General features: G+C 44.1%; 1 protein-coding gene and 1 pseudogene across 1 annotated transcript; both read right to left on the reverse strand.

Annotated features, from left to right (window-relative positions):
* Window positions 1-4,100: 4,100 nt before the first annotated feature.
* LOC119272588 lies at window positions 4,101-5,118 on the reverse strand (annotated as a pseudogene).
* Window positions 5,119-23,897: 18,779 nt separating this feature from the next.
* Window positions 23,898-26,025, reverse strand: LOC119269307 (WAT1-related protein At5g07050-like). The gene is made up of 5 exons (XM_037551102.1): window positions 25,704-26,025; window positions 25,502-25,564; window positions 25,148-25,264; window positions 24,610-25,015; window positions 23,898-24,504 (listed from the first exon to the last, which is right to left on the reverse strand). The coding sequence occupies exons 1-5, from the start codon at window positions 25,895-25,897 to the stop codon at window positions 24,136-24,138; spliced, it is 1,149 nt and encodes a 382-aa protein (XP_037406999.1). The 5' UTR covers window positions 25,898-26,025; the 3' UTR covers window positions 23,898-24,135.
* Window positions 26,026-26,623: the final 598 nt, after the last annotated feature.

The raw sequence follows: 26,623 nt of genomic DNA on the forward strand, positions 1-26,623 counted from the left end.
CTCGTCGGCGGCGGTGGAGCGGGTGCGGGTGCGGGGGGTGCTCGTCGGTGGCGGTGGAGCGGGGGAGGGTGCACCACACATACATGCGCCATTAGTAGTTTTGCAAAAAAGTATTAAAAATAATTTTTATACTAATGGCACACCATTAGGGTTTACGGTGCGCCATTAGTAGTTTTGCAAAAAAGTAAAAAAAAAAGAATACAGTAATGGCGCACTTTGCCCGGATGTGCCATTGGTATGTTTGAAAAAATGAAAAAAAAATATTTTGTTACTAGCGGCGCATCTTGTGCCTGGTGCGCCATTAGTGTCTTACACACTAATGGTGTATCTTCACGTGGTGCGCCATTAGTAAATAGTAGTGGCGCACCACTTCTCTGGTGCGCCATTAGTGTCAATTTCATCTTTAGCCCTTTTCCTAGTAGTGTCGGTAACCTTACTTGGAGCTATATTTTTATTCACCACATGATATGTATTTTGCTTGGAGCGTCATTTTATTTTATTTTGTTTTGCTTGCTGTTTGAATAAAATCCCAAGATCTGAAATTCTTAAATGTTAGAGAGCCTTGATATAGTTACATAATTATTCGACTACTCATTGATCTTCACTTATATCTTTTGGAGTAGTTTGTCATTCGCTCTAGTGCTTCACTTATATCCTTTTAGAGCACGTAGGTGGTTTTATTTTGAAAAAATAGATGAACTCTCATGCTTAACTTATATTATTTTGAGAGTATTTAGAACAGCATGGTAATTTTCTTGGGTTATAAAATTAGTCCTACTATGATGGGCATCCAAGATGGGTATAATAAAAACTTCCATATAAATTGCATTGAATACTATGAGAAGTTTGATACTTGATGATTGTTTTGAGATATGAAGATGGTGATATTAGAGTCATGCCAGTGAGTAGTTGTGAATTTGAGAAATACTTGTGTTAAAGTTTGTGATTCCCGTAGCATGCACGTTTGGTGAACCGTTATGTGATGAAGTCGGAGCATGATTTATTTATTGATTGTCTTCCTTATGAGTGGCGGTCGGGGACGAGCGATGGTCTTTTCCTACCAATCTATCCCCCTAGGAGCATGCGCGTAGTACTTCGTTTCGATAACTAATAGATTTTTGCAATAAGTATGTGAGTTCTTTATGACTAATATTGAGTCCATGAATTATACGCACTCTCACCCTTCCACCATTGCTAGCCTCTCTTGTGCCAATGCAACTTTCGCCGGTACCATACACCCACCATTACCTTCCTCAAAACAGCCACCATACCTACCTATTATGGTATTTCCATAGCCATTCCAAGATATATTGCCATGCAACTTTCCACCGTTCCGTTTATTATGACACGCTTCATCATTGTCATATTGCTTTGCATGATCATGTAGTTGACATTTGTATTTGTGGCAAAGCCACCATTCATAATTCTTTCATACATGTAACTCTTGATTCATTGCACATTCCAGTACATCGCCGGAGGCATTCACATAGAGTCATATTTTTTTCCTAAGTATCAAGTTGTAATTCTTGAGTTGTAAGTAAATAAAAGTGTGATGGTCATCATTATTAGAGCATTGTCCCATGTGAGGAAAGGATGATGGAGACTATGATTACCCAACAAGTCGGGATGATACTCCGGACGAAAAAAAATAGGCCATAAAAAAAGAGAAAAGGCCCAAATAAAAAAATGAGAGAAAAAGAGAGAAAGGGCAATGGTACTATCCTTTTTCCACACTTGTGCTTCAAAGTAGCACCATAATCTTCATGATAGAGGGTCTCCTATTTTGTCACTTTCATATACTAGTGGGAATTTTTCCTTTTAGAACTTGGCTTGTATATTCCAATGACGGGCTTCCTCAAAATGCCCTAGGTCTTCGTGAGCAAACGAGTTGGATGCACACTCACTTAGTTTCTTTTTGAGCTTTCATACACTTATAGCTCTAGTGCATCTGTTGCATGGAAATCCCTACTCACTCACATTGATATCTATTGATGGGCATCTCCATAGCCCATTGATACGCCTAGTTGATGTGAGACTATCTTCTCCTTTTTGTCTTCTCCACAACCACCATTCTATTCCACCTATAGTGATATGTCCATGGCTCACGCTCATGTATTGCGTGAAGATTGAAAAAGTTTGAGAACATAAAAAATATGAAACAATTGCTTGGCTAATTATCGGGGTTGTGCATGATTTAAATATTTTGTGTGATGAAGATAGAGCATAGCCAGACTATATGATTTTGTAGGGATAGCTTTCTCATGTTATTTTGAGAAGACATGATTACTTTATTAGTATGCTTGAAGTATTATTGTTTTTATGTCAAAATTAAACTTTTGTCTCGAATCTTTCAGATCTGAATATTCATGCCACAATAAAAAAGATTACATTGATGAATATGTTAGGTAGCATTCCACATCAAAAATTCTGTTTTTATCATTTACCTACTCGAGGACGAGCAGGAATTAAGCTTGGGGATGCTTGATACATCTCCAACGTATCTATAATTTTTGATTGTTCCATGCTATTGTATTATCCATCTAGGATGTTTTATATGCATTTATATGGTATTTATATGATTTTTGGAACTATCCTATTAACCTAGAGCCTAGTGCCAGTTTCTATTTTTCCTTGTTTTTTGAATTTACAGAAAACGAATACCAAACAGAGTCCAATTGACGTGCCAATTTTGATGATTTTATGGACCAAAATAAGCCTCCGGAGTAAAAGAGTTGAGCCAGAAGAGTCCCAGGCCGTCCACGAGGGTGGGGAGCGCACCCTACCCCCCCCCCCCCAGGCGCGCCGCCCTATCTCATGGACGACTTGGCCACCTCCCTAACTTGTTCCCGACGCTAAACATTCCTATAAATACTGAAGGCTCCAGAAAATAACCTAGATCAGGAGTTCCACCGCCGCAAGCCTCTGTAGCCACTGAAAACCAATCTAGACCCATTCCGGCACCCTGCTGGAGGGGGGAATCCCTCTCCGGTGGCTATCTTCATCATCCCGGCGCTCTCCATGACGACGAGGGAGTAGTTCACCCTCGGGGCTCTCTTGTAATGGATTGAGTTTTCCCTTTGAAGTTATGTTATCGGATTGAGTCTTTAAGGATTTGAGAACACTTGATGTATGTCTTGCATGTGCTTATCTATGGTGACAATGGGATATTCATGTGATATACTTGATGTATGTTTTGGTGATCAACTTGTGGGTTACGTGACCTCGTGAACTTATGCATAGGGGTTGGCACACGTGTTCATCTTGACTCTCCGGTAGAAACTTTGGGGCACTCTTTGAAGTTCTTTGTGTTGGTTGAATACATGAAGCTGAGATTGTGTGATGCATATCGTATAATCATACCCACGGATACTTGAGGTGACATTGGAGTATCTAGGTGACATTAGGGTTTTGGTTGATTTGCGTCTTAAGGTGTTATTCTAGTACAAACTCTAGGATAGATCGAACGGAAAGAATAGCTTCGTGTTATTTTACTACGGACTCTTGAATAGATCGATCAGAAAGAATAACTTTGAGGTGGTTTCGTACCCTACAATAATCTCTTCGTTTTTTCTCCGCTATTAGTGACTTTGGAGTGACTCTTTGTTGCATGTTGAGGGATAGTTATATGATCCAAATATGTTATTATTGTTGAGAGAAATTGCACTAGTGAAAGTATGAACCCTAGGCCTTGTTTCAACGCATTGCAATACCGTTTTCGCTCACTTTTATCATTAGTTACCTTGCTATTTTATATTTCAGATAACAAAAACCTATATATATCATCCATATTGCACTTGTATCACCATCTCTTCGCCGAACTAGTGCTCCTATACAATTTACCATTGTATTGGATGTGTTGGGGACACAAGAGACTCTTTGTTATTTGGTTGCAGGGTTGTTTGAGAGAGACCATCTTCATCCTACGCCTCCCACGGATTGATAAACCTTAGGTCGTCCACTTGAGGAAAATTTGCTACTGTCCTACAAACCTCTGCGCTTGGAGGCCCGGCCCAACAACGTCTACAAGAAGAAGGTTGTGTTGTAGACATCACTCAACTGCTTGCTCATGGCCGTCTTGGATCTGCATTGCGCCCACCCTCTTAGTGACCGCCTCCATATGGAAACCCACCGTGGCTGCTGTAGGGGAGCTGATGCAGGGCAGCAGGCATGGCAGCATCTCCGGGCTCTCCAGCTCAGCAGGTCCGTCGCAAGGACGAGGGGGAGCGGCCTCCGTCTTCAAATGCGAGGGGGGCATCTAGGGCTTGGAGCTTGGTGTTTTCCATCTCCAGCTGCATGCAATCCATGCGCGGGGGTGGGGAGAGGGCACGTCATGAGTCAGAGAAGGAGAAGAACTGGGCCATCCGGTCCACCTCTGCTGGCGTGGTTGGCACCGGGCGGAGGGGAAGAGGTGGGGTGGCGCGCAGAGCCGAGGCGCCGGAGCCCTTCCCCGCTTCATGGTGCCCCCGACAACCGGATGAGCGGTGCCGGCCCACTGGAGTGCAACTACGACGGCGGTGTGCCTCCTTGATGACGTCCGCGCCGCTGTCTCTCGCGTAACAGCCGCGGCTGAGCAGACGGTCCTTCTAGGACCGGCCCGAGCCGCCACTTCCACCATCTTCTTCATGGTCACGGCCGGCACCGCCGAGCACTGGGCCACAGCTCGCCGCCCCGACGCGCGGCACGATGCTGCGGGCCCTGTCCTGTATGTCTTCTACGTGGGCAACCCACGTGCCCGGCTCGATGAGCGGGAAGGGGCATTCATCGCCCTCATCCGAGGAGGGCAACCCACTTTGCCCTGAGTCGGTGGAGCGCGGTGAGAGGGGGTCCAGTCCTCCAGCAAGTCGACGTGGAACAGCAAGTCGTAGCGACAGGCACCAGGCGGCGGGGGGGGGTGCGGCGGTCCTCGGGGGCGATGCTGATGATCTCGTTGGTGTGGCCAGCGCCCCTCTTCGGCACCCAGAGAGCGCGCCTGGATGGAATGTGAGCAACATCCCAGACCCAAAGCTAGAAGGCAAAGGTCTTGATGTGGCCCCTCTCTAGGGTGCGTGAGTCCAGCCGGTCGACATGGCTGATTTCTCCGAGGGCCTCCTCGGCACCCGGCAGAGACCAGAACTACATGGGAAGGTCTTCCACCACCATGCGCACATGGTGGCTGAACTTGAGGATCGCGACGTGGTCGTCTTCACTCCAGGCCCCGATGAAGTACTTGCAGCCGTCGACCTTGATTACGCCATGACGCACGGCGTTGTCCCGGTACACGGGGAGGTCGACGTGGACGAGGAAGGCTTCAGGATGGTGGGCGGTGACGCGCAACTGATGCGGCCCGGTGAGCAACTGATCGAAGATGATCCTGCCGACGGCCGCCGGGGTGGTGGAGTGCGAGCGGTCCGCGGTGGGGAGGGTGACGGTGTGTGATGTCTACTACACAACCTTCTTCGTGTATACGTTGTTGGGCCTCCAAGTGGAAAGGTTTGTAGGACAGAAGCAAATTTCCCTCAAGTGGATGACCTAAGGTTTATATATCCGTCGGAGGCGTAGGATGAAGATGGTCTCTCTCAAGCAACCCTGCAACCAAATAACAAAGAATCTCTTGTGTCCCCAACACATGCAATACAATGGTAATTTGTATAGGTGCACTAGTTCGGCGAAGAGATGGTCATACAAGTGGTATATGGATAGTAGATAATAGTTTTTGTAATCTGAAATAATAAAAACAACAACGTAGCAAGTGATAAAAGTGAGCGTAAACGGTATTGCAATGATGGTAAACAAGGCCTAGGGTTCATACTTTCACTAGTGTAAGTCCTCTCAACAATACTAACATAATTGGATAATAAAACTATCCCTCAACATGCAACAAAGAGCCACTCCAAAGTCACTAATAGTGGAGAACGAACGAAGAGATTATGGTAGGGTACGAAACCACCTCAAAGTTATTCCTTCCAATCAATCCGTTGGGCTATTCCTATAAGTGTCACAAACAGCCCTAGAGTTCGTACTAGAATAACACCTTAAGACACAAATCAACCAAAACACTAATGTCACCTAGATACTCCATTGTCACCTCAAGTATCCGTGGGCATGATTATACGATATGCATCACACAATCTCAATTCATCTATTCAACCAACACATAGAACCTCAAAGAGTTCCCCAAAGTTTCTACTGGAGAATCACGACGAAAACGTGTGCCAACCCCTATGCATAGGTTTCCAATGTCACGAAACCCGCAAGTTGGTCATCAAAACATACATCAAGTGGCACGTGGTATCCCATTGTCACCACAGATATCCACGGCAGGACATACATCAAGTGTTCTCAAGTCTTTACAGACTCAATCCGATAAGATTACTTCAAAGGGGAAACTCGATTCATTACAAGAGAGAAGAGGGGGGAAGAAACATCATAGGATCCAAATATAATAGCAAAGCTCGCGATACATCAAGATCGTATCACCTCAAGAACACGAGAGAGAGAGAGAGAGAGAGATCAAACACATAGCTACTGGTACATACCCTCAGCCCCGAGGGAGAACTACTCCCTCCTCGTCATAGAGAGCGCCGGGATGATGAAGATGCCCACCGGTGAGGGTTCCCCCCTCCGGCAGGGTGCCCGAACAGGGACCCGATTGACTTTTGGTGGCTACGGAGGCTTCTGGCAGCGGAACTCTGGATCTATATTGCGTTCTGGAAGTTTTAGGGTATATGGACTTATATAGGTAGAAGAAGCACGTCAGGGGAGCCACGAGGGCCCCACGAGACAGGGGGCGCGCCCCAGGGGGGTGGGCGTGCCTCCTACCCTCGTGAGCTCCTCCTTCCTTCCTTGACGTGGGGTCCAAGTCCATCGGGTGGCTTTCGTTCCAAAAATAACTTCTCCAGTTGATTTCGTTCCGTTTCGACTCCGTTTGATATTCCTTTTCTTCGAAACACTGAAATAGGCATAAAAAAGCAAATCTGGGATGGGCCTCCGGTTAATAGGTTAGTCCCAAAACTAATATAAAAGAGGATAATAAAGCCCAATATTGCCCAAAATAGTAGATAATATAGCATGGAGCAATCAAAACTTATAGATACGTTGGAGACGTATCAAGCATCCCCAAGCTTAATTCCTGCTCGTCCTCAAGTAGGTAAATGATAAAAAAGATAATTTTTGATGTGGAATGCTAGTTGGCATAATTTCAATGTAATTCTTCTTACTTGTGATATGAATATTCAGATTCGAAAGATTCAGGACAAAAGTTCATATTGACATAAAAATAATAATAATCTAAGCATACTAACAAAGCAATCATGTCTTCTCAAAATAACATGGCCAAAGAAAGTTATCCCTACAAAATCATATAGTCTGGCTATGCTCCATCTTCACCACATAAAATATTTAAATCATGCACAACCCCGATGACAAGCCAAGCAATTGTTTCATACTTTTGATGTTCTCAAACTTTTTCAATCTTCACGCAATACATGAGCGTGAGCCATGGACATAGCACTATAGGTGGAATAGAATGGTGGTTGCGGAGAAGACAAAAAGGGAGAATATATTCTCACATCAACTAGGCGTATCAACGGGCTATGGAGATGCCCATTAATAGATATCAATGTGAGTGAGTAGGGATTGCCATGCAACGGATGCACTAGAGCTATAAATGTATGAAAGCTCAACAAAAGAAACTAAGTGGGTGTGCATCCAACTTGCTTGCTCACGAAGACCTAGGGCACTTGAGGAGGCCCATTATTAGAATATACAAGCCAAGTTCTATAATGAAATATTCCCACTAGTATATGAAAATGACAAAACAAGAGACTCTCTATATGAAACACATGGTGCTACTTTGAAGCACAATATATGAGACTCGCTATATGAAGAACATGGTGCTACTTTGAAGCACAAGTGTGGAAAAAGGATAGTAGCATTGTCCCTTCTTTCTCTTTTTTTATTTGGCCTTTCTTTATTTGGCCTTTCTTTTTTTATTTGGGACAATGCTCTATTAATGATGATCATCACACTTTTATTTTCTTACAACTCAATAATTACAACTCGATGCTTAGGACAAGATATGACTCTATATGAATGCTTCCGGCGGGGTACCGGGATGTGCAATGATGCATGAGTGACATGTATGAAATAATTATGAACGGTGGCTTTGCCACAAATACGATGTCAACTACATGATCATGCAAAGCAGTATGACAATGATGAATGTGTCATGATGAACAAGATGGTGGAAAGTTGCATGGCAATATATCTCGGAATGGCTATGGAGATGCCATAATAGGTAGGTATGGTGGCTGTTTTGAGGAAGGTATATGGTGGGTTTAAGGTACCGGTGAAAGTTGTGCGGTGCTAGATAGGCTTGCAAGGGTGGAAGGGTGAGAGTGCGTATAATCCATGGACTCAACATTAGTCATAAACAACTCACATACTTATTGCAAAAATCTATTAGTCATCGAAACAAAGTACTACGCGCATGCTCCTAGGGGGATAGATTGGTAGGAAAATACCATTGCTCGTCCCCGACCGCCACTCATAAGGAAGACAATCAATAAACACCTCATGCTCCGACTTCGTTACATAACGGTTCACCATACGTGCATGCTACGGGAATCACAAACTTCAACACAAGTATCTCTCAAATTCACAACTACTCAACTAGCGTGACTCTAATATCACCATCTCCATATCTCAAAACAATCATCAAGCATCAAAGTTCTCATAGTATTCAACACACTCATAAGAGAATTTTATTATTCTTGAATACCTAGCATATTAGGATTTTAAGCAAATTACCATGCTATTAAGACTCTCAAAATAATATAAGTGAAGCATGAGAGTTCATCTATTTCTTCAAAATAAAACTACCACCATGCTCTAAAAGATATAAGTGAAGCACTAGAGCAAATGACAAACTACTCCGAAGGATATAAGTGAAGATCAATGAGTAGTTGAATAATTATGCAACTATGTGAAGACTCTCTAACATTTAATAATTTCATATCTTTGTATTTTATTCAAACAGCAAGCAAAGCAAAATAAAATGACATCTAAGAATAGCAAACATCATGTGAAGAAGCAAAAACTTAGGATCAACCGAAACTAACCGATAATTATTGAAGAAGAAAGGTGGGATGCCAACCGGGGCATCCCCAAGCTTAGATGTTTGAGACTTCTTGAAATATTATCTTGGGGTGCCTTGGGAATCCCCAAGCTTGAGTTTTTGTGTCTTCTTAATTCCTCTCATATCACGGTCTCCCTAAATCTCAAAAGCTTCATCCACACAAAACTCAATAAGGACTCGTGAGATAGGTTAGTATAAACCATTGCCAAAAACCTTATCATACTCTATTGTAGCAAATCACTAAAATTATTAATCAACATTGCATACTAAATGCCTCTGCATATTTAATAGTCCTATCCTCAAATAGAATCATTAAAGAAGCAAACATATGCAAACAATGCAAACATAACAGCAATCTGCCTAAACAGGATAGTCTGTAAAGAATGCTGCAACATCCATACTTCCCTAGCTCCAAAAATTATGAAAGAAAATTCCCACTGTAGTACATTTATCAGATCTTAATATGCAAAAGGTTTCAATATTTTATCACATTCTGACTTTTCTAGGGAATTATTGCAACATCGGTAACCTTTCTGTTTTCAAACAGCAACATGTATACTTATAACATAGGCATAGTAAAGGCTATCAATGCCGCTTTTATTGAAATAAAAGATGCAACACATTGTTCTAAATAACAGCAAGCAAATCCTTACAAAATAAATTTACGCTCCAAGCAAAACACATATCATGTGGCGAATAAAAATATATCTCCAAGTAAAGTTACCGATGAACGAAGACGAAAGAGGGGATGCCTTCCGGGGCATCCCCAAGCTTAGGCTCTTGGTTGTCCTTGAATATTACCTTGGGGTGCCTTAGTCATACCCAAGCTTAGGCTCTTGCCACTCCTTATTCGATAGTCCATTGAATGTTTACCCAAAACTTGAAAACTTCACAACACAAAACTTAAAGTAGAAAACTCGTGAGCTCCGTTAGTATAAGAAAATAAATCACCATCAAGGTACTGTAATGAATTCATTCTTTATTTATATTAGTGTTAAACCTACTGTATTCCAACTTCTCTATGGTTTATAAACTCTTTTACTAGCCATAGAGTCATAAAAATAAGTAAACAACACATGAAAAACAGAATCTGTCAAAAACAGAACAGTCTGTAGTAATCTGGATCAAACGTATACTTATGGAACTCATAAAATTCTAAAATAAATTGATGGACCTGAGGAATTTATCTATTAATCATCTGCAAAAAGAATTAACTAAATATCACTCTCCAGATAAAAATGGCAGCATTTCTCGTGAGCGCTAAAGTTTCTGTTTTTTGACAGCATGATCAACAAGACTTTCCCCCAAGTCTTCCCAAAGGTTCTACTTGGCACAAACACTAATTAAAAACATAATACCACATATAAGCAGAGGATAGATGAATTATTTATTACTAAACAGGAACAAAAAGCAAGGAACAAAATTATAGTTGGGTTGCCTCCCAACAAGTGCTATCGTTTAACGCCTCTAGCTAGGCATGATGATTTCAATGATGCTCACATAAAAGATAAGAATTGAAACATAAAGAGAGCATCATAAAGAATATGACTAGCACATTTAAGTCTAACATACTTCCTATGGATAGGGATTTTGTAAGCAAACAACTTATGGGAACGAGAATCAACTTGCATTGGAAGGTAAAACAAGCATAACTTCAAACTTTTAAGGACATAGAGAGGAAACTTGATATTATTGCAATTCCTACAAGCATATATTCCTCCCTCATAATAATTTTCAGTAGCATCATGAATGAAGTCAACAATATAACCAGCACCTAAAGCATTCTTTTCATGATCTACAAGCATAGAAAATTTACTACTCTCCACATAAGCAAATTTCTTCTCATGAATAATAGTGGGAGCAAACTCAACAAAATAACTATCATGTGATTGAAAATTAAGATCAAGATGACAAGTTTCATGGTTATCATTGTTCTTTAAAGCATACGTGTCATCACAATAATCATCATAGATAGGAGGCATGCTTTCATCATAATAAATTTGCTCATCAAAGCTTTGGGGACAAAAAATGTCATCTTCATCAAACATAGCTTCCCCAAGCTTGTGGCTTTGCATATCATTAGCACCATGGATATTCAAGGAATTCATACTAACAACATTTCAATCATGCTCATCATTCAAATATTTAGTGCCAAACATTTTATAGATTTCTTCTTCTAGCACTTGAGCACAATTATCCTTTCCATCATACTCACGAAACATATTAAAAAGGTGAAGCGTATGAGACAAACTCAATTCCATTTTTTTATAGTTTTCTTTTATAAACTAAACTAATGATAAAACAAGAAACTAAAAGACTCGATTGCAAGATCTAAAGATATACCTTCAAGCGCTAACCTCCCCGGCAACGGTGCCGGAAAAGAGCTTGATGTCTACTACACAACCTTCTTCTTGTAGATGTTGTTGGGCCTCCAAGTGCAGAGGTTTGTAGGACAGTAGAAAATTTCCCTCAAGTGGATGACCTAAGGTTTATCAATCCGTAGGAGGCGTAGGATGAAGATGGTCTCTCTCAAGCAACCCTGCAACCAAATAACAAAGAGTCTCTTGTGTCCCCAACACACCCAATACAATGGTAATTTGTATAAGTGCACTAGTTCGGCGAAGAGATGGTGATACAAGTGGTATATGGATAGTAGATAATAGTTTTTGTAATCTGAAATAATAAAAACAGCAAGGTAGCAAGTGATAAAAGTGAGCATAAACGGTATTGCAATGATGGTAAACAAGGCCTAGGGTTCATACTTTCACTAGTGTAAGTCCTCTCAACAATACTAACATAATTGGATCATAAAACTATCCCTCAACATGCAACAAAGAGCCACTCCAAAGTCACTAATAGCGGAGACCGAACGAAGAGATTATGGTAGGGTACGAAACCACCTCAAAGTTATTCTTTCCAATCAATCCGTTGGGCTATTCCTATAAGTGTCACAAACAGCCCTAGAGTTCGTACTAGAATAACACCTTAAGACACAAATCAACCAAAACCCTAATGTCACCTAGATACTCCATTGTCACCTCAAGTATCCGTGGGAATGATTATACGATATGCATCACACAATCTCAATTCATCTATTCAACCAACACATAGAACCTCGAAGAGTGCCCCAAAGTTTCTACCGGAGAATCACGACAGTGCCAACCCCTATGCATAGGTTCCCAATGTCACGAAACCCGCAAGTTGGTCACCAAAACATACATCAAGTGGCACGTGGTATCCCATTGTCACCAGAGATATCCACGGCAAGACATACATCAAGTGTTCTCAAGTCTTTAAAGACTCAATCCGATAAGATTACCTCAAAGGGGAAACTCGATTCATTACAAGAGAGAAGAGGGGGGAAGAAACATCATAGGATCCAAATATAATAGCAAGCTCGCAATACATCAAGATCGTATCACCTCAAGAACACGAGAGAGAGAGAGAGAGAGAGATCAAACACATAGCTACTGGTACATACCCTCGGCCCCGAGGGAGAACTACTCCCCCCTCGTCATGGAGAGCGCCGGGATGATGAAGATGCCCACCGGTGAGGGTCCCCCCCTCCGGCAGGGTGCCGGAACAGGGTCCCGATTAACTTTTGGTGGCTACGGAGGCTTCTGGCGGCGGAACTCCCGATCTATCTTGCGTTCTGGAAGTTTTAGGGTATATGGACTTATATAGGCAAAAGAAGCACGTCAGGGGAGCCACGAGGGCCCCACGAGACATGGGGCGCGCCCCCTACCCTCGTGAGCTCCTCCTTCCTTCCTTGACGTGGGGTCCAAGTCCATCGGGTGGCTTTCGTTCCAAAAATAAATTCTCCAGTTGATTTCGTTCTGTTTCGACTCCGTTTGATATTCCTTTTCTTCGAAACACTGAAATAGGCATAAAACAGCAAATCTGGGCTGGGCCTCTGGTTAATAGGTTAGTCCCAAAAGTAATATAAAAGTGGATAATAAAGCCCAATATTGCCCAAAACAATAGATAATATAGCATGGAGCAATCAAAAATTATAGATACGTTGGAGACGTATCAAGCATCCCCAAGCTTAATTCCTGCCCATCCTCGAGTTGGTAAATGATAAAAAAGATAATTTTTGATGTGGAATGCTAGTTGGCATAATTTCAATGTAATTATTCTTACTTGTGATATGAATATTCAGATTCGAAAGATTCAGGACAAAAGTTCATATTGACATAAAAATAATAATACTTCAAGCATACTAACAAAGCAATCATGTCTTCTCAAAATAACATGGCTAAAGAAAGTTATCCCTACAAAATCATATAGTCTGGCTATGCTCCATCTTCACCACACAAAATATTTAAATTATGCACAACCCCGATAACAAGCCAAGCAATTGTTTCATACTTTTGATGTTCTCAAACTTTTTCAATCTTCACGCAATACATTAACGTGAGCCATGGACATAGCACTATAGGTGGAATAGAATGGTGGTTGTGGAGAAGACAAAAAGGGAGAACATATTCTCACATCAACTAGGCGTATCAATGGGCTATGGAGATGCACATTAATAGATATCAATGTGAGTGAGTAGGGATTGCCATGCAACGGATGCACTAGAGCTATAAATGTATGAAAGCTCAACAAAAGAAACTAAGTGGGTGTGCATCCAACTTGCTTGCTCACGAAGACCTAGGGCACTTGAGGAGGCCCATTATTGGAATATACAAGCCAAGTTCTATAATGAAATATTCCCACTAGTATATGAAAATGACAAAAAAAGAGACTCTCTATATGAAGAACATGGTGCTACTTTGAAGCACAATATATGAGACACGCTATATGAAGAACATGGTGCTACTTTGAAGCACAAGGTGGAAAAAGGATAGTAGCATTGTCCCTTCTTTCTCTTTTTTTTATTTTTTTAGTTGGCCTTTCTTTTTTTTGGCCTTTTTTTTATTTGGGACAATGCTCTATTAATGATGATCATCACATTTTTATTTTCTTACAAATCAATAATTACAAATCGATACTTAGGACAAGATATGACTCTATATGAATGCTTCCGGCTGGGTACCGGGATGTGCAATGATGCATGAGTGACATGTATGAAAGAATTATGAACGGTGGCTTTGCCACAAATACGATGTCAACTACATGATCATGCAAAGCAATATGACAATGATGATGTGTCATGATGAACAAGATGGTGGAAAGTTGCATGGCAATATATCTCAGAATGGCTATGGAGATGCCATAATAGGTAGGTATGGTGGCTGTTTTGAGGAAGGTATATGGCGGGTTTATGGTATCGGCGAAAGTTGCGCGGTACTAGAGAGGCTAGCAAGGGTGGAAGGGTGAGAGTGCGTATAATCCATAGACTCAACATTAGTCATAAAGAACTCACATACTTATTGCAAAAATCTATTAGTCATCAAAACAAAGTACTACGCGCATGCTCCTAGGGGGATAGATTGGAAGGAAAAGACCATCGCTCGTCCCCGACCACCACTCATAAGGAAGATAATCAATAAACACCTCATGCTCCGACTTCGTTACATAACGGTTCACCATACGTGCCTGCTACGGGAATCACAAACTTCAATACAAGTATCTCTCAAATTCACAACTACTCAACTAGCATGACTCTAATGTCACCATCTCCATATCTCAAAACAATCATCAAGCATCAAACTTCTCATAGTATTCAACACACTCATAAGAGAATTTTATTATTCTTGAATACCTAGCATATTAGGATTTTAAGCAAATTACCATGCTATTAAGACTCTCAAAATAATATAAGTGAAGCATTAGAGTTCATCTATTTCTTCAAAATAAAACTACCACCATGCTCTAAAAGATATAAGTCAAGCACTAGAGCAAATGGCAAACTACTCCGAAGGATACAAGTGAAGATCAATGAGTAATTGAATAATTATGCAACTATGTGAAGACTCTCTAACATTTAATAATTTCAGATCTTGGTATTTTATTCAAACAGCAAGCAAAGCAAAATAAAATGACATCTAAGAATAGCAAACATCATGTGAAGAAGCAAAAACTTTGAATCAACCGAAACTAACCGATAATTGTTGAAGAAGAAAGGTGGGATGCCAACCGGGGCATCCCCAAGCTTAGATGCTTGAGACTTCTTGAAATATTATCTTGGGGTGCCTTGGGAATCCCCAAGCTTGAGTTTTTGTGTCTCCTTAATTCTTCTCATATCACGGTCTCCCTAAATCTCAAAAGCTTCATCCACACAAAACTCAACAATGACTCGTGAGATAGGTTAGTATAAACCATTGCCAAAAACCTTATCATACTCTACTGTAGAAAATCACTAAAATTATTATTCACCATTGCATATTAAATGCCTCTGCATATTTGATAGTCCTATCCTCAAATAGAATCATTAAAGAAGCAAACATATGCAAACAATGCAAACATAACAGCAATCTGCCTAAATAGGATAGTCTGTAAAAAATGCTGCAACATCCATACTTCCCTAGCTCCAAAAATTATGAAAGAAAATTCCAACTGTAGTAAATTTATCAGATCTTAATATGCAAAAGGTTTCAACATTTTATCACATTCTGACTTTTCTAGGGAATTATTGCAACGGCGGTAAACTTTCTGTTTTCAAACAGCAACATGTATACTTGTAACATAGGTATAGTAAAGGCTATCAATGCCACTTTTATTGAAATAAAAGATGCAAAACATTTTTCTAAATAACAGAAAGCAAATCCTAACAAAATAAATTGACGCTCCAAGCAAAACACATATCATGTGACGAATAAAAATATAGCTCCAAGTAAAGTTACCGATGAACGAAGACGAAAGAGGGGATGCCTTCCGAGGCATCCCCAAGCTTAGGCTCTTGGTTGTCCTTGAATATTACCTTGGGGAGCCTTGGGTATCCCCAAACTTAGGCTCTTGCCACTCCTTATTCCATAGTCCATCGAATGTTTACCCAAAACTTGAAAACTTCACAACACAAAACTTGAAGTAGAAAACTCATGAGCTCCGTTAGTATAAGAAAATAAATCACCATCAAGGTACTGTAATGAACTAATTATTTATTTATATTAGTGTTAAACCTACTGTTTTCCAACTTCTCTATGATTTATAAACTCTTTTACTAGCCATAGATTCATCAAAATAAGTAAACAACACATGAAAAAGAGAATCTGTCAAAAATTGAACAGTCTGTAGTAATCTGGATCAAACGTATACTTATGGAACTCATAAAATTCTCAAATAAATTGCTGGACCTGAGGAATTTATCTATTAATCATCTTCAAAAAGAATTAACTAAATATCACTCTCCAAATAAAAATGGCAGCATTTCTCGTGAGCGCTAAAGTTTCTGTTTTTTGACAGCATGATCAACAAGACTTTTCTCCAAGTCTTCCCAAAGGTTCTACTTGGCACAAACACTAATTAAAAGCATAATACCACATCTAAGCATAGGATAGATGAATTATTTATTACTAAACAGGAACAAAAATCAAGGAACAAAAATAAAGTTGGGTTGCCTCCCAACAAACGCTATCGTTTAACGCCTCTAGCTAGGCATGATGATTTCAATGATGCTCACATAAAAGATAGGAATTGAAATATAAAGAGAGAATCATAAAGAATATGACTAGCACATTTAAGTCTAACATACTTCCTATGCATAGGGATTTTGTAAGCAAACAACTTATGGGAACGAGAATCAACTTGCATAGGAAGGTAAAACAAGCATAACTTTAAAATTTTAAGGACATAGAGAGGAAACTTGATATTATTGCAATTCCTACAAGCATATATTCCTCCCTCATAATAATTTTCAGTAGCATCATTAATGAATTCAACAATATAACCAGCACCTAAAGCATTTTTTTCATGATCTACAAGCATAGAAAATTTACTACTCTCCACATAAGAAAATTTCTTCTCATGAATAATAGTGGGAGCAAACTCAACAAAATAACTATCATGTGATTGAAAATTAAGATCAAGATGACAATTTTCATGGTTATCATTGTTCTTTAAAGCATACGTGTCATCACAATAATCATCATAGATAGGAGGCATGCTTTCATAATAATAAATTTGCTCATCAAAGCTTGGGGGACAAAAAATATCATCTTCATCAAACATAGCTTCCCCAAGCTTGTGGCTTTGCATATCATTAGCATCATGGATATTCAAGGAATTCATACTAACAACATTTCCATCATGCTCATCATTCAAATATTTAGTGCCAAACATTTTATAGATTTCTTCTTCTAGCACTTGAGCACAATTATCCTTTCTATCATACTCACGAAACATATTAAAAAGGTGAAGCGTATGAGACAAACTCAATTCCATTTTTTTATAGTTTTGTTTTATAAACTAAACTAATGATAAAACAAGAAACTAAAAGACTCGATTGCAAGATCTAAAGATATACCTTCAAGCGCTAACCTCCCCGGCAACGGCGCCAGAAAAGAGCTTGATGTCTACTACACAACCTTCTTCTTGTAGACGTTGTTGGGCCTCCAAGTGCAGATGTTTGTAGGACAGTAGCAAATTTCCCTCAAGTGGATGGCCTAAGGTTTATCAATCCGTAGGAGGCATAGGATGAAGATGGTCTCTCTCAAGCAACCCTGCAACCAAATAACAAAGAGTCTTGTGTCCCCAACACACCCAATACAATGGTAATTTGTATAGGTGCACTAGTTCGGCGAAGAGATGGTGATACAAGTGATATATGGATAGTAGATAATAGTTTTTGTAATCTGAAATAATAAAAACAGCAAGGTAGCAAGTGATAAAAGTGAGCGTAAACGGTATTGCAATGATGGTAAACAAGGCCTAGGGTTCATACTTTCACTAGTGTAAGTCCTCTCAACAATACTAACATAATTGGATCATAAAACTATCCCTCAACATGCAACAAAGAGCCACTCCAAAGTCACTAATAGCGTAGAACGAACGAAGAGATTATGGTAGGGTACGAAACCACCTCAAAGTTATTCTTTCCGATCAATCCTTTGGGCTATTCCTATAAGTGTCACAAACAGCCCTATAGTTCGTACTAGAATAACACCTTAAGACACAAATCAACCAAAATCCTAATGTCACCTAGATACTCCATTGTCACCTCAAGTATCCGTGGGCATGATTATACGATATGCATCGCACAATCTCAATTCATCTATTCAACCAACACATAGAACCTCGAAGAGTGCCCCAAAGTTTCTACCGGAGAATCACGACAGTGCCAACCCCTATGCATAGGTTCCCAATGTCACGAAACCCGCAAGTTGGTCACCAAAACATACATCAAGTGGCACGTGGTATCCCATTGTCACCACAGATATCCATGGCAAGACATACATCAAGTGTTCTCAAGTCTTTAAAGACTCAATCCGATAAGATTACTTCAAAGGGGAAACTCGATTCATTACAAGAGAGAAGAGGGGGGAAGAAACATCATAGGATCCAAATATAATAGCAAAGCTAGCGATACATCAAGATCATATCACCTCAAGAACACGAGAGAGAGAGAGAGAGATCAAACACATAGCTACTAGTACATACCCTCAGCACCGAGGGAGAACTACTCCCTCCTCGTCATGGAGAGCGCCGGGATGATGAAGATGCCCACTGGTGAGGGTTCCCCCCTCCGGCAGGGTGCCGGAACAGGGTCCCGATTGACTTTTGGTGGCTACGGAGGCTTCTGGCGGCGGAACTCCTGATCTATTTTGCGTTCTGGAAGTTTTAGGGTATATGGACTTATATATGCAGAAGAAGCACGTCAGGGGAGCCACAAGGGCCCCACGAGACAGGGGGGCGCATCCCAGGGGGGTGGGCGCGCCCCCTACCCTCGTGAGCTCCTCCTTCCTTCCTTGACGTGGGGTCCAAGTCCATCGGGTGGCTTTCGTTTCAAAAGTAACTTCTCCAGTTGATTTCGTTCCGTTTCGACTCCGTTTGATATTCCTTTTCTTCGAAACACTGAAATAGACATAAAACAGCAAATCTGGGCTGGGCCTCCGGTTAATAGGTTAGTCCCAAAAGTAATATAAAAGTGGATAATAAAGCTCAATATTGACCAAAACAGTAGATAATATAGCATGGAGCAATCAAAAATTATAGATACGTTGGAGACGTATCAGTGTGCTGGCGCAATAGGTGCTCCTCGATCTCTAGCGCCGGGGTGGCCACAATCACCTTGTTGCTCTCCCGCGGCCGCCTAGCCGGGTCGCAGAGGTGGAGGCGATCCATGGGCGCGGGAGGAGGCGCGGGCGGGAAGACAAGGCAATCCCGGACCGGGTCTCTCGCCGCCGCAGGTGGCTTCAGACGATCACGGCAGCCCCTCCTGGATCCCCGTTTCTTGGATTTTGTAGGTACTCTTTGCCGTAATGCCCAGCTCACTTGCAAATGATGCAGCGGAGGGGATCACGGCAGTCTATGCGACGGTGGCGCTTACTGAGGCAGCGGAAACAATCCCCCTTGAACATGCTTAAGAAGGCGTCCCGGCCCACGGCCGCATTGAAGGAACTGCGGCAGTTCGAGCACGGAAACGAGGCACGCCCTCTTCGATCCGTCGAGCCGGAGCTGGCCCTTCCTTTCTTCCGGGAATGGACCTCCGTCCATCCATCCTCCATCTCTCCGGCCTGGCCCGAAGAGGAAACAAGGACTGGGGAGGAAGGGTGAACTACCAAAGATTTAAGGCGCGCCGGCCCCCCACAAGGTGACTGGCAAAGATCTGGCAGTCCGGGCGACGCGCCTGTCTTGGAGGAACCATTGCGCTGCAGGATTCGCGGCGACGAGGCTGGATCTGACGCAGCGATCATCGAGGCAGCTGACCGCGGGGAGGAAGGCAACGAGTGGCTAACGGATCGAAGCGAGCCCCCAGCAGGCGGCGGGGGGCACCGGCCGGGGGAGGCGGGGTGGTTGGGGTGGAGCCAGCGGCCATAATGGCCGGATCTGGTGGCCGCTGCGGCCGGAGCGGCCTACGATGCGGGGGTGGGGGGAGAGGAGAAGCTCGATATGCTGTTGGAGTTCTTGCAGAAGGGGAAACTAGATGAACTAGATAACTAGGGTTGCCGCCGCCGGTTCTGCCGTGATCCTCTGTAGGTTTTGTAGGTGAGCCTGGGCCTCAGCTGGCCCATTCCGGCCCAATGTTGCGCGGGTTGGGCCTCCTGTCTCATTGGTGTCGTGAGGCAGCGATGGAGTCGCTGCCTGGTGGAGCCAGCCTGCCTGGGCTGCTAACATAGCCAGTTAAGATCTCGCAGAGTTTCTGAACATTTCTCACGTAGGGTGTGTATTTTTTGTTGCGACTTGCCATGGTGCGCTGGTGTACTTTGCTAGTGGAATCTGAATCCAAGTCCACGATCCATATTCCTTAACAGTCGATCTGGCTGACGCAGCACTCGCCTCTGCACAAATGCACTCCATAAGTGCATTAACGGTGTCCTAGAGGCGTTGAGAGAGACATTCAGTCGATGAGTGGAATGCCGTTCGCACTGAACATACATGACGTTCGATTAGAACATACCCACTAGGTGTCTGTCCACCTGCATGCAATGCCTTGGCGAAATCAACATGAGCTCTGATTTTTTGTAAGGGCGTCTCCGACGTGGTTCCCTAAAACGGACACTATCCATCCACGGATGTGGATTCGGATACAGATACAAAAGCCGGCCATCCAACTACATCCTAAAAGTATGAACAGATAGGGTCTCCTTTATTTCAAATGTGATGTTCATAGCGGCTGATCACAACAACAACAACAAAAAACGGATGCAAATGTTTTGGCTGGATGGCTTCCTTGTCGATGTAACCCGTCATGTAACCGGCAATGTTGCCGTGATATAAATGAAATACGAGTGTTCCATCTAAAAAAAACTCCGGATGTTTATAGTTTTTACATGCACCCGGTCAAAAGGTTTCAGACTAATAGTCCCTCCAAAAAGGGCATATGTGCCCTCCCAGACCAAATGTCTGTGACTCCTCGCTAACTCTGCTGCCGGTTTGTCCACATTGACCGTCTTTATCTCGGCTGCCAAGTGCTTTAACATCATAACACGAGCGTAATTGGGGTGGAGGGTGACGGTGATCGGAGTGGAGAGGATGGGGAAAGCAATGGTTTTAGCGTGGAACAGTGCGGATCGGTCCAATTCACGGGCTCCTACGTGGCGGAGGCCCGGACTCCTGCAAAGCTCTCCTGGTTTGCATCCGATTAGCAGGAAAACAGACGTGCAGACGCGTCCACGAACAGATATGGATCCTCATTCCATAGTAAAGTGCATCCGCGGACAAACACGGGTCCTCATTGGATGGCAAAGCGTGTTCGGATAGCTCGATCCGGACATTTGTGGGCAATTTTAGGGCCCGCGTTAGAGCTGCCCTAAGGCCATATACTACCTCCATCTGAGTTTATTGATCCTCTACGTGTTTTGTGTCAAATTTTGACCGTAGATTTGACTAACAAAATATAAGCAGTATGTTAGAAATATTATTGAATTATATTTAAAAAAGATTTCCTATGATACTATTATTTACTTTTTTGGGTAGTTAAATCAAAGCTCAAAGTTTGACCTAAACTACAAGAGGGGCTAATAAACCAGGACGGAAAAAGTACTAATTAAGTATCACAAGTCTTTACAAACGCACCCTTACACAAAAAAGAAAATTCCATCTAATTTCTTATGGGAGCTCAAATCTTCCTCCTGCATCCATCGGCGGTGCGCTATGAACAAAACTCGATGCCGTCTCTAGGCCTTCGTCTCGACGAGCAAACTTGTTTGAACCTAGAAACTTGTAGAAGCAATGTCCGAGAAGTCGTCGATGTAGAGCAGAAGATGTCGGCCATCGTGATCTATGTAGCAAATCACTGCCTCGGAAAACGAGATGTGAAAAAGTGTGTACATACTTCAAATATCATGAACGATGACCGAATCCAGCAGATCCACCGGAGACCAAAACCGACCGGATGCAGGAAGATCTGTTGGAGACACACCTCCACACACTCTCCACTGGCACTAAGAGCTAACTCCAACTGGCGACCCATTTCGTCTGCGCGTGTTCATTTGGGTCAAAACGGACAAAAGCGTCGGCCCAACGCGCGGACCCATCCATATTTTGTGTCTGTTCTGGGTCCGCTTAGACCCATTTCAGTCTCAAATTTGGGTTGCATTTGGGTCCGAGGCGAATACAAAGTGAACGTTTTCTGTGTCCGCTTCCGTCCGCTGCATGCGAGGCATGGCCTACCTGTCATAGACCCACTTCTCTGTCCTACTTTTTCTCTCCGCTGGCCCACCACCCACGCACCACATCTCGTCCAACGTCACGCTCCTCCACGCCGGCGCCCATCCATGTAGGAGCTACTCCTCACTCAGCGCCCATCCCCTGTCCCCCATCGAAGCTACTCCTGCCCACCCCTTGCGTGCATGCGAGCTAGCTAGCAGCTAGCCGCGCGTGCGTGCCTAGCCATCTCACCTCGCTGCGTCCAGCCACGGCGCGCCATCGTGCTCGCTGCGCTCGCCCTGCTTCGTGTTGCCGGTGTGGGGTTTGAGCTCGACCGTCGGCCTCACCTCGCGCCCGCGCCCGGCCGGTGCTCCTGCAGACATCGGCCTTGCCTCCCCACGCCTAGCCGCTGCGAGCTCTCCTGCCTGCTACGTGTTTGACAAAATACCGGGGCGGACATGTCAAAAATGGGTCTGTCTGCCGTTGGGCAGACCGACTGATCCAAATGAAAAAGCGGACAAACACATCCGCACGGCCGACCCAAACGGACGAAAAGCGGATAAAGCGCACGTTCGTTTGGGTCGGCGCGTTGGAGTTGCTCTAAGTGCGCCGATAGGGCGAGGATAGGACAGGGAGGGCATTATTCCTAAACTGAGGCAACGCCGTGTCTCGCCGCCCCGTCTAAGACACAGAGACTCTCCGCCAAATTGATGCACCAATCATTCACAAGTTGGACCTCCCTGCCGGCGGACTATAGCTGGCCGAACGGGCCGGCCCAAACAGGCTAGCCCGTGAGCACGCTGGCACAGCCCGCCATGGGCCAGGCATGGCGCGAGCTAAATGGGCCGTGCCCGGCAGGCGACACGCCCTAGGCCGTGCCTGGGCCTGGAGTCTGGGCATGCGGACCGGCACGGCACGACCCGTTTAATTTTTTTATATTTTTCAGATTTTTTTATATATGTATACCTAAGATATAGCCCAATAGGCCTAAAAACCAGCCCAAGAGGCTGAAAATGTGCAGCCCAGCGTGCTAAATGGGCCATTGGGCTGGCCCGTTTACTAATCAAGCCGTGCCTGGGCCAAGGAGCAGCGCCCACGAACCGGCCCGGCTATTAAACGTGCCATGGCAGGCCGTGCCAGGCCAGGCACGATTAGCACAGGCCGGGCCATGCCGTGCCGGGCCGGCCCGTTTGGCCAGCTACGCGGCGGACGCACTCTGGCGGGGCAAGAGGGAAAGGAGTCGGCCGTAGATTTATCTAGGTTTTCTGGTGGCGGCCGAAGTTGCATTCAGGAAGGTTCCTTCACTTCACATAGAGAAGATCTTTATCCATTAGTTATTAAGAAGAAGCTACTAATTGATCAGTAAATTAATAGAATACCACGCGAATTTTACCACACGGGGTTTTGATTTTCAAGTTTGTCAATTACCCGACGTGAGATGTCGCATGATTTGAGGAACCCTAGATGTTGTCACAACCAGCTGATATTTATCACAGAATTGAACTATATTTTTTCAAACTGATATTTATTTCGAAATTAAGCCGGGATCACAAAAACGCTCAAAATTCTCTTACACGAACACGTACATACCCCTTGCCGGAACACATTTCTTTCTCCCCCGATAATAAAACAGAAGAACAAAAGTACAGGGCGTACTGGGGTAATATAGTCGTTGGTTGTGGAAATCATACAAGAGGACAAAAATAAAAGGCACGGCGCAAAATTATCATGCAGCCCTAGTGCATGCAACGTCAGTGACGAGACATTTCGTTCAGACGCGCGCGCGCACCCGCAGTTAGCACTTGGAAGCAGTTGGAATCTCTTGATCAGACTGCACTAGCTCCGTGTCCGTTGGAGGATGGCTTGGGTGCTCCGTTGGCTTTCTCGCACTCAGGATCGTGCCCGTGTACGGCGTCTCCGTCTCCCTTGGAGTTGATGGAGGCCATGGCCTCCCGCAGAGCCGCAGACTCTGCCTGCGTCTCCTTGTGCTTTCCCCAGAGCACGGAGTAGAGCCCGATGACGATGAGGACGGAGCCGAGGACGCCGCCCAGGTATATCTTCTCGGAGAGGATGAAGGAGCCCATCACGGCCACCACGATCATCATCAGCGGGCTGAAGGCCGACGCGAAAACCGGCCCGGTCTTCTGGATCACCAGGCCTTGCACGTAGTATGCTATGCTCGACGTCACGATGCCCTGCAACATCAGTCATACGATACTACATATGAGATCTTGCATGCGATCGATCGATGTATGAGGAGACAAGACGCATGCATATGGTGAGTAGAGAAGTGTACTGACGGCGTATGCGGCGGCGAGGAGGTTCATGTCGAAGCCGATGGTCCAGACGGAGGGGCGGTGCTCCATGGCCAAGGTGACGACGATGGCCTGGAGGGTGCCGACGAAGCAGATGAGCGTGGTAAGGGAGAGCGGTGCCGAGTACTGCTTCAGGGTGTGAGCCTGGAGGATGAAGAGAGAAGCCCAGGCGAGGGTGGCGATGATGATGAAGAGCGAGCCGAGGAACCACTCCCTGCCCGTGGGATCGACGGCCGGGGCCTCGCCGCCGTGGGCCTGTCCGTGGCTCGTCCACGCCATCCGCATCAGCGGGCCCTTGTAGAGCGTCATCAGCATCGCGCCGGCCACCGTCACCACCGTCCCGGCCACCTTCGCCTGGCACCGCACCTTTCTCAGGTCCACCTTCTCCATCCTATGATTTTTTTCGGACACAATCCAAAAAATGTCAAAAAATGTTTTGCTAGCTCCAACGTCGCGATCACGCTAGTATTCATCTCAGATTCTCAGAAGAGATGCATGCATCATGCATGTACGGAGTATATACCTGAAGATGAAGGCCATCACGAAGGTCATGGCTGGAAGGATGTTGCTCATGGCGCATGCGAAGGTCGGGCCAGTGTACTTGAGACCCACATAGTAGAAGTTCTGGTCGATCACAGGCCTGCAGTAATCGACAACATGCATAGGGTTTAGCTCATGTTACACGTTAGTATATCAGGCAAGCTGACAAAAAAAAATGGCGTACATGCAGCTAGCTGCTGGAAAAAAAGAACATTTGGCGGACACCTTTTGTTTCTTGACAAAAGGGTAAGTCTCCATATTGGAGTGTCCACTTATGTCTCCCTTCTTAAAGTACTTAGGCTGGGTGCTCAAAAGTCAAAATGACAGGAGAACTAACCCGAGAAGTGCCAGCACGAAGATCTGGAGGAAGGACGACCACGTCATCTTCGGCCTCACCTTTCTGTCATTTCAGATCAAGTTCATCGTACCATTAGTTTCAATTCAGGCTAGTGAACCATGCATGTAGCAAAGAAGAAGAAAATGCATGCACACTATCTGGTCGGCCCTAGCTCGTCCATGGATCGTTCGTGTCTACATACCTCTCGAAAATTAGGGCAAATGGCGCGATGGAGACGGTGGCGAAGGCGTGGCGGTACACGACGAGCACGTAGTGGCTCATGCCGCCGTTGAGCGAGACCTTGGTGATGACGTTCATGCCGGCGTAGCCGAACTGCAGGCAGATCATGGCGATGTAAGGCTTGGCCTTCTCGAACAAGTCGCCGTAGCCACCCATGGTGATGATATATATGGTACTTCTTGCTGGCTGCAAAGCCTTGGTTAAGTAGAAGATAAGTTAGCTAGAGCTAGAGGCTAAAGCCTAGAAGCTTCTGGATAGGGAACTCAAGGAGCAAGAGAGACCAAGCAAGACCTTGAGTTGAAGGAAATATGCAGAGCTCCCTGCTGGATTTATATGCTCGCCGTAGGGGCATTCCGGGCATTATTTAAAGCAATTATTTGCTCTCTTCTTCCTGCTTCCGAGTAAAGCATTTCGGTGCAGACGTATGCCATGTCCACGACCGAGTGGCTTCATTGGATGCATTGTTGGGATCATCTGTCAGTCGAAGGAGGACACTCATTACGTTCTGCCATGTTAATCTGGTGCTATCCAGCCGATGGGTTTCTGGAAGCAAATGAAGACCACCTGGCGAACAAGGAGATCTCAACGGCTTCTGTGGTGGGGGTAGTGCTGTAGCATCATACGTCGTAGGTTCAAACCATCAAATTTGGTCATATTTGATATGAGAGTGGGAAGCAAGTGTTACGTATTGGAAGGCAAAGAAATCATCACATGTCTTTCCAATGTCACGAAGAACAGTGTTCTACAACCTTGGTTTTGTAACTATAAGCATACATGCTTGGTTGATTGCCACCCCGTGGTTCCAGAAACAATTTCTAGTGGCCAGCTAGTGGTTGCCAAACAGAAAGGTACTGTGACGTTTTTCGTGTTAACTACAGGACG

This window comes from Triticum dicoccoides, chromosome 3A (genome assembly GCF_002162155.2).
Source record: "Triticum dicoccoides isolate Atlit2015 ecotype Zavitan chromosome 3A, WEW_v2.0, whole genome shotgun sequence".
NCBI classification, from domain to species: Eukaryota; Viridiplantae; Streptophyta; class Magnoliopsida; order Poales; family Poaceae; genus Triticum; species Triticum dicoccoides.

What these genes read in the sequence shown, in the direction of transcription:
- LOC119269307 (XM_037551102.1), bottom strand. Translation starts at nt 25,897, where the DNA reads ATGGGTGGCTACGGCGACTTGTTCGAGAAGGCCAAGCCTTACATCGCC. An exon ending in TTTGCCCTAATTTTCGAGAG is followed by an intron (nt 25,565 to 25,703) that starts GTATGTAGACAC and finishes CTGAAATGACAG; the next exon opens with AAAGGTGAGGCCGAAGATGA. An exon ending in TTCGTGCTGGCACTTCTCGG is followed by an intron (nt 25,265 to 25,501) that starts GTTAGTTCTCCT and finishes CGATTACTGCAG; the next exon opens with GCCTGTGATCGACCAGAACT.